General features: G+C 41.3%; 1 protein-coding gene across 1 annotated transcript; it reads right to left on the bottom strand.

Moving 5' to 3' along the window:
* Positions 1 to 3,735: 3,735 nt before the first annotated feature.
* thpo (thrombopoietin) lies at positions 3,736 to 6,902 on the bottom strand. The gene is made up of 5 exons (XM_062987677.1): positions 6,673 to 6,902; positions 5,846 to 5,976; positions 5,451 to 5,537; positions 4,990 to 5,154; positions 3,736 to 4,589 (listed from the first exon to the last, which is right to left on the bottom strand). Exons 1-5 carry the CDS (start codon positions 6,716 to 6,718, stop codon positions 4,413 to 4,415), a joined length of 606 nt encoding a protein of 201 aa, XP_062843747.1. The 5' UTR covers positions 6,719 to 6,902; the 3' UTR covers positions 3,736 to 4,412.
* Positions 6,903 to 9,151: the final 2,249 nt, after the last annotated feature.

A 9,151-nucleotide genomic window follows, 5' to 3' on the forward strand; every position in this document is an offset into this window, starting at 1 on the left:
AAATGTACTCACTTAAACGCTGTTCTCTTGGTGTCTTGTCCCTGACGTTTAGCTTAAGTGTATTAAAATATGCAGGCGCTTAATATTTGTATTAATAGAACAGAATAAACATAAACCTAACATAAGCCTTAAAAAGTTTACATTTTCCTGAGAATACGATGTAAAAGCCATAACTTTATAGGACTATATTTTGGGGAAATGTCACTATATGGAATTATATTAACGGCTTAATTAGCTGTAATAATTAGCTTAGCTTAATTATTAAATGACACACAGACCTGTAAAGAAACATGGTTCTACTTTTGTAATACAAAAAGTAAACATTCTATTTATGAGTACATTGTGCTTACTGTAAAATATTTCATGTATTTCCAGTTAGGCTATAAAAAATCGTTTTAGCATTAGCTAATATGTTCTAATTCAGATGAGAAGTAATTCACTGTGGTTTGTCATATTTTTATCATATTATAATGGTTCTTAACTCAACAGACACAAAAGGGGAGATGACACAATAATGATTTTAATAATTAATTGTATGCGTCCAAACTGCGGTGTGCTTTCACTGCCTCTCTGGTGTAAACACACTCCGTTTCAACAGGGTAGTGATACACGTCTGGGTATGTTACCTCAGGCAAACGTTTTAGGTCAGCGGAAAAACACTTCTTAAATTCTCCTCAAAAGGGTCTGGTAAAGATACTTGATGATCTATCATTCATTTCTGCTAATATCGCGTTTGTTCCGCGTTCGGGAGACTCGAAAAGTACGAGCTCGTCATGTTGACAGCTGGATGGATGTTTAAAAGTGGCGCTACCGGAAAGGCGAAAGGAACAGACATGCGCAGTAGCGTTGTTATTGTTTACCCTCATTGAAACGGTCTATAAATATCAATAAAGTTTTTAAATAATAATAATAACAATAAAATAGTGATAATTAAATTTAATTAAAGAATACGAATAATAATAACAGCAATAATAATAATAATGATAATAATAAATCAATAAATAGAATCGATAATTATTATTATCATTATTATTATTATTATTATTATTTATTAGTCGTAGTTGTTGTAGTATTGTTGTAATTATTGTTATTATGATTATGAATATTTGTATTATTACTACTCTCAATATTAGTTGTAGCATTAGTAGTGTTATTATAACTATTGTCATTATGTGATTATTATTATATTATTACTTTCATAATAATAATAATTATACAACATAAAAGTTGACATAAAAGTAGCCCAAAACAAAAACGTATCTGGTATGTAAAACAGACTGTTATTATTATTATTATTATTATTGATTAGTTGTTGTAGAAGTGTTGCTGTAATTATTGTCATTTATTATTATCATATTTATTATTCTAAAAATTATCATTTTAAATTCTGCTAATTTGATTATTACTAATCTACTAATATTAAATATTATACAGATTATACTACGTGTTGCCCAGACTCACTGCAGCCCTGACCAGGATGAAGTGGTTATGACGGATGAATGTAAGACTGGTGATTGTACACACATTCGTTTACTGATCTCCAATAACCCCTTCATTCTGGTCAGGGCTGCAGTATGTACAGTTCCGCATGGACTCATCGAGCACATGGTGGGAAATGCATTCAGACAGGGTGCCAGTTCACTGCAGGGCATCACACACACACACACACACACACACACACACACACACTTAACAAATAGATAAATAAATAATTAGACAAACAAACAGATAAATACATAAATAAAAAGGGTAAAAGTAGAAACTCTTTAATATAGTGCCAGTGTCGCCACCAAGTGGTCACACAATCACAGCAGAAAACACTGGTCGCAATGTGAAACCAGACAACATAAAATAAAATATAAAATAATAATTTAAATATAATAAACCACCTAGCCAAAAGTATGTGGACACCTGACCATGACCTGTTATACCTATATTATATCTTTACTATCTAAATCCACTGGCATGATTATGAAGCTTCACCACTTTTCTCTTATAGGATACAACAACCTTCACTCTTCTGAAAGACTTCCTACAAGATTTTGGAGTGTGTCTGCAAAGATTTGTGGCCGTTCAGTCAAACGAGCATTACACAAGGCCTCCAACACGAGAGAGACGTCTCGGTGCTCGTGCAATCGGCCGTGTGTGAGGGAGGGAAGGGCAACATGGGGTAGAACCTCGTCACCGCTGCAACAGTGACTCCTACTGTCTGGTTGAGGCATCAGCACACAGAGAACACAGAGAGAGAGACGTGGTACTTCAGGAAAAGCAAAGATGCACTGGCGGCTTTACAAGCGACATGTGCCAGCCTGTAGCTCTGCAAGGCCCACTGGTGAACCTGGGCACGGATATTGAATAAAAAGGGCATTCCGATTCATCCCAACTGTGTTAAACAGAGTCTGTTTTACATACCAGATACGTTTTTGTTTTGGGCTACTTTTATGTCAACCCACGTATTTATGGACCTAACTCTGTGCCAGGGGGCACAGTCAAGCCAAAAAGAGAAAGGGACCTTCCACAAACTGTTTCAACAAGGATGAAAGCATATACTCTTTATTCTTAACAAGAAGTGTCACTGAAACACTGAAACACATACTTTTGGCCAGACGTACATACCAGTAGGTACAGTAGGTTAAAACCCTTGTGCCACCCCAGCGATGCCAGGGCGGATCAGAGAGGACAAGGATCTGCTGTGTGTGCCCAGTTCCCTCGTTTGACATTGAAGCTCAGCGTGTAGACTGTGCACATTCATTCCTTCTGCATGATGCCAGTGCAGTTGGCATAAACTGGCACAGCGGGTCATGTTGGCTGACGGTGCAGGAAAGGAGAGCAGACTGAGCCCTGCAGCATTAAAAAAACATCCATCATAAAAATAGCAGCAAGTCCAGCCACGACGATGAGCGTCGTAATGTTGGCACAGATGTGGGCATCAGTGTGGCACCACTTCAAAAAGCCAGAGGTGGAGAAATGCATCAAACACCCACATAGCTGTGTAAATATATATGTGTGTGTGTGTGTGTGGATTAGTGGTTCAAAACCTTGGATTAGGACCTGACTTGGGTTTACCTGGGACGCAAAAGAGGTGGCAGCTTATTACCAGTCCATGGTCCGGGTCCAGGTGGGTCCAGTGGCAGTCGTAAACATCGGGAACAAAACAGAAATGCCAGCACATCACATTTATTCAATCACTGTTTTACCAAAATTTTAACCTGGTCAGGGTCGCAGTGGGTCCAGTTCATTGGGCAACCCGGACAGGTTGCCAGTCCATCACAGGGCAAACACACACACACACACACACACACTGAGGGCAATTTCTATTATCTCCAATTAACCTGACTGCATGTCTCTGGACTGTGTGAGGAAACTGGAGCACCCGGGGGGAGAACATACAAAACTGCACACAGAAATGCCCCTTTCTCGAGCGGCTGGGGAATCAAACCCATGACCTTCTTGCTGCACTGTGCCACCTACATTTATTTACTCATTCATTCATCTACAGACATTGTGCTGCAGCCACTCCACCTTCTGCATGTTTGTCCACACATGTGGGTGGAATCCCGACCACTTAAAGGAGATGCAAAGAGAACATGCAAAACTCCTCACGGACAGGTCTCCAGGAGCCACGTTTGCACGGTGGTGCAGCTGGGAGTGTGTGGGTTTGAAGCTCACCTCCAGTCACTGAGAGTGTGGAGTTTGGTATGTTCTCTTCAGACTTTAACTTCAGTTTTGTTCCTTTAAAATGAAACTCGATTTTATTTCTGTTCTATCAGCGGTTGTTTTATTATTTCAGGGAGTGTTTTTATAAAGGAGTGTAAAAATATATATATATAAATCATTTTACATCTCAACAGCATTTACAGCATTTACAATCACACTATATGAACAAAAGTATTGGGACACTGACTGTGACTGTCGGACATCCTGAGGGAGGAAGATTCCAAAACCTGGACATTTATGTTGAACCGGTCGCGCTTTTATTTGTAGCTTTACTGTAATATCATCCACTCTTCTGGGAAGCTTTTCTACAAGACTTTGGAGTGTGTCTGTGGGAATATGTGCCCTCTTAGTCAAAGAGTCAGTAAGGTCGGGCTCTGATGATAAGGTCTGGCTCTCAATCAGAGTTAAATTCATCTCAAAGTGTTGAGTTGGAACGTCTGAAGGAGAAAGGGACTTCCCCAAACTGTTCACACAATGTTAAAAGCAATAGACGTGGCAGAAACAACTACAATCAATCATTAGGACGGGTGTCCACATACTTTTGGCCATATAGTGAACGTTAAGGTCCATTTGGTGACAGGTTCATTGCAGAAGAATCTTCCACCAGTAGAAGGCGCAGCGTCTTCAGATTTCCTCAGCGACGTCCGTCAGCGTCCCATCCAGAGTCCGAGCCGTCAGTGGTCAGGGTCTCAGAGTCAGGGGTCCGGTGGACATGCCTTCATCATGTCTGTCATCAGATATTCCAGTTTTCTGGAGATCAGAAGTTCAAATCTCTTCAGAACTGAACCCAGATTCTGTGACTCCTGAGCCGGACAGCCTGGAACTTTCACCCCGTCTGACCTGTCTGACCCCTCTGACCTGTCTGACCCCCCCTGAGGACAAACACAACAGAGATTTAGTTATTAAGCAGTTTCATAAATTATTCATGTGAGAAATGAGCTTTAAAACATCATCAAAACATTAATCCATTCTGTTTTGTAACACTGAAATGTGTGTGAGTGTGTTTGTACCTGTGTGTGTAGTTGTGTGTGTGAGGATGTAGTTGTTTGTGTGTGTACTTGTGTGTGTACCTGTGTGTGTGTGTGTGTGTACCTGTGTGTGTAGTTGTGTGAGTGTGAGGATGTAGTCGTGTGTGTGTGTGTGTACCTGTATGTGTAGTTGTGTGAGTGTGAGGATGTAGTTGTGTGTGTGTGTGTGTGTGTACCTGTGTGTGTAGTTGTGTGAGTGTGAGGATGTAGTTGTGTGTGTGTGTGTGTGTGTACCTGTGTGTACCTGTGTGTGTAGTTGTGTGAGTGTGAGGATGTAGTTGTTGACGTTGTGTTTGAGGTTGTGCAGCAGTGTGTTGGTGCAGCCGGACGGGTTTTGGATTTTGGCTTGGTGAAGATCCTGCACCAACAACCTCAGGGAGAGCAGAACCTCAGCGCTACGTTCTGATACCTGTAACACACACACACACACACACACACACACACACACAAATGGTACATAATTGTACAGTTAAACCCAAATGAAATGCAGCTTTTATGTTTGTTGATGGAAGATTGCAGATCAGTTCATGTGGTAGTCCTAGGTGGTTCATGTGGTAGTCCTAGGTGGTTGTGAGGGTATTTTAGGTGCTTCTTGCCCCCTCGTTGCTGGCGTGTCTCGTTATATCAGTTTCATTTGTGATGTTAAACCTTGTTAGCTAAATGACGTTACGTAGCGCTGATACTGCTGAGCTGTAGATATCTCACCGGTTTCTGTCTCCAGGTTGCCACGTGGACTCTGGTGCAGGGTAACCGGACCGGCGTGGAGAGAGATCTGGCAGCGCTGCATCCAACCTGTGAGGGGAAGAGTAGTGTCGATTAGTTTGGTAATAATGGCCGGTAACTGAGTGGGTTCCTCAAAGAATACGGGTCCAAGTGACCTGAGGATTTGTGGGATTGGGGACCTGAGGACCTGATGATCTGTGGAACTGAGGATCTATGGAACTGTGGACCTGAGGATCTATGGAACTGTGGACCTGAGGATCTATGGAACTGTGGACCTGAGGACCTGAGGACAAGGCCCCTGCTCGGAATGATAATCGCTCTGGATAACCTGGAAGACCTGATGGAATAGGATGTTGAACCCGCAGTTAGAATCTCACCAGTTCCTGTTCCAGCTCCTTCACTTTGTTCATCATCTTCCTCGCTTCGCCACGGCACAGGAAGTCGTTGGCGTCGGCGTCGGCGGGCGAGAACTCCGAACAGACCACGGTCAGCACCAGGAACCACGTCCCTGCACCACAGAGGAGAACCAACGTCAGACCACGACCGCCTGATCATCACTCACCACGATTACAGAGTAAAGGACACTCGCCGCTCCTGCTGAGATCCGGGGTCTAGGGTTCGAATCTCACCGGTGCTATCGGTCGGTTATAACGGCTTAAATCCGGTGACCTCTCTGTGCCCGTATAAACAGAGCTAATTTGACTGCACACATTACAGAGCATGTGGAACAGTCACCACCCAGTAATCCAGGAACCACCGGAGCCGCTGTCCACGATCGAGCAAGCTTCACTTCAGCGTGTACTGAGAGGAGAGAGTTCAGCTTCTCCAAACAAACAATTTTAAACTAAAAGCAGCCCAACATTTAATAAAAAAAAAGTACAAACATTGAGATTCACTTCTGAGAAACAGCTTCTGTCAAAATGTGATTCATTAATTAATAAATAAAAGTGTAAATATTAAATAAAAAAAGATAAATAAATAACAATGAATAAATAAATAAATGGAAATGATAAGTAAAATGTAAATAATGAATAAATAAATATAACTGAAATAATAACTGAATAAATAAAGGTGTAAATAATTTTATAAATAAAAGTGTAAATATTGAATAAATAAAAGTATAAATAATAAAAGTGTAAATAATAAACAAAATAAGAGTAAACATTAAATAAATAAGAAATAAATCATAAATAATGAAACTCACGTGTTAGATGTTTAGCTCGTCGCTCTCTGATCACCGTCCATTCCATTTGAAACTGTTACCTAATCAGTGACCCTCCAAAATGTGTGTGTGTCCACCACTCGTACTGTCACCTCCCCCGCCCACACACAGTCATACACACACTATACACTACACACGCACACACACACACACGCACACACACAGATAGTGTGATTACATTTATCTGATAGTGCGCTGGTATTTCCGTTAGTTGAACTCCGTTTCTCACGCTCACTCACAGATCCGACAACATTGTCAAGTCCCACCACAACCAGGTTGCTACTGCTGGGCCCTTGAACGAGGCCCTTAATCCTCAGTTGTTGAGACTGTGTACTGTCACAGTACACGTCTGATAAATGCTGCTGTGTGAATGTCATCTTTATGTGGCTCAGCTGCTGAAGGAGCTCAGAGTCACGTCTTTCTGCGTCATGTTGGCCAGCAGAGGGGGCACGGAGGCGCAGGTGATTAAGTGCCAGTGGCATGGATAATAAGGGGTCACAAAGACATTTTGGAGTTTCTGCTGGAGTTGCACCAGCCTGGCTCTGTAGTAAGAGAGTACAGGTGCTAGACTGACCTGTCTGCAGTCCAGACCTGAATACTGAAAACATTTTGAGTGTAATGAAGCAGAATATGTGACGACAGAGACCCCGGAGTGTTTAATCAAGCAGGAACAGTAAAATAATTCCTCTTTCACTCCCACAGCAGACCATTTTCCAATTTTTTTTGAAGTTGGTGTGTTTTATGAGAAATGAGTGTGGCTTCGCTCCAGCGGTTCACTCGAGTTTCTGTGATTAGTCACGGTAAATATTGATGAAGGCCCGTGTGTGTTTGATCTGGTAAACGTCTCTGTGTAAATGTTTAAGCTTCCACGCAAAGAGCAAAGAGCACTCGCGCCCCGACCGCCCCCCTCCGAACACGCCGCCGACTCTACCCGCTCCCAAACACGTAACCAGCTTTCAGATTCACTCACAGGAAATGCAGCTCTGGACTTCCCTAAAGTACCTCAACATAAAATAATAATCAAAAAGATCAAAGAAAGCAGTATAACTATAAAACGTTCTGTTATTTCATTATTATCAGGTTTTAAATGCATGGTTGACATCAGGACATGCCAGCAGTTGGCAGACCTCATCTCGACCGAACCCAGATTAATGCCAAGGACTCAAAATTTCACTCACCTGGTCTCACAGAGAGGGGGAGACGTGGCACAGTGGATCGGTGGGTAGCACTGTCGCCTCACAGCAGGAGGGTCCTGGGTTCGATTCCCAGGTGGAGCGGTCCGGTTGCTTTCTGTGTGAAGTTTGCATGTTCTCCCCGGGTCTCCCGGGTTTCATCTGAGAGCTCCGGTTTCCTCCCACAGTACAAAGACAAAGTGTGTGTGTGTGTGTGTGCCCTGTGAATTGTACCCACAGCAACCCTGACCAGGGTAAAGCAGAGGTAAAACAGACAGTGAATGAATGAATGGTCTCACATGGTGCAGCCGATCACTACCAGAACTAACAGGCTGAACTGAGAGGTCCGTGAGCCGTAGGGCAGGGCGACGCCCATCACATCATTATTTGATAACTATTTAAGGTGTTTGATTCTGTCCCGTTTATTAAACCCCCCTGAATCAGTTCCACTTTCTCTCACTAGCTGGCAGCACTGGCAGATTTTACATTATAAGTTTGTGGACAGCTCACAATAAGCCTGGTAAAACATCCCAATCCAAACCCATGACCCACCACAACCTCCGCTCTCCTGGAAGGCATTTTTACTAAATTCTTAAAGAGAATTTGTGCCCATTTAGCCAAAAGAGTGTTTGTGAGGTCAGATGTTGGACAATTCATCTCAAAGGTTCAGTGAGTTTGAGGTCAGGCCAGCGTCCTCAACCTGATAAATGAAATGTGTGTCCACATACTTTTGGAAAAATGGTGTTTAATAATTAAACAATTCATTAATAACTAAACAAATAAAGGAATTAATAAATAACCAGGTGAATACTTCAGTAAAGTCGTTTATAAATAAATTAATATATTAATACATTCATTATTAATTGTTAAATAAATAAGTGAATTGATAAATGAATAAATGAATGAATGAATGGATTAATAAATAGTTGTTTAAATGAATGAAAAAAAAATGAATTAATGAATGGGTGGAAGAATACATCATTGGCTGAACAAACAAATGAACAAATAAATGAATGAATAAATAATTAGTTAAATGAATAAATAGATGAATGGATGGATAAATGAATAAATAAATAAATAAATAAATAAATAAATAAATAAATAAATAAATAAATGGATGTATGGATGGACGAATGGATGAATGAATGATGGATGGAGGAATGATTAAATGGATGGATGATAAATGATGGATGAGTGGATGGATGGTTGAATGGATAAATGGATGGATGAATGCATGAATGAATGAATGGATGGATAAATGGATGAATGGATAAATGGATGAATGAACC

This window comes from Trichomycterus rosablanca, chromosome 25 (assembly GCF_030014385.1).
Source record: "Trichomycterus rosablanca isolate fTriRos1 chromosome 25, fTriRos1.hap1, whole genome shotgun sequence".
NCBI classification, from domain to species: domain Eukaryota; kingdom Metazoa; phylum Chordata; class Actinopteri; order Siluriformes; family Trichomycteridae; genus Trichomycterus; species Trichomycterus rosablanca.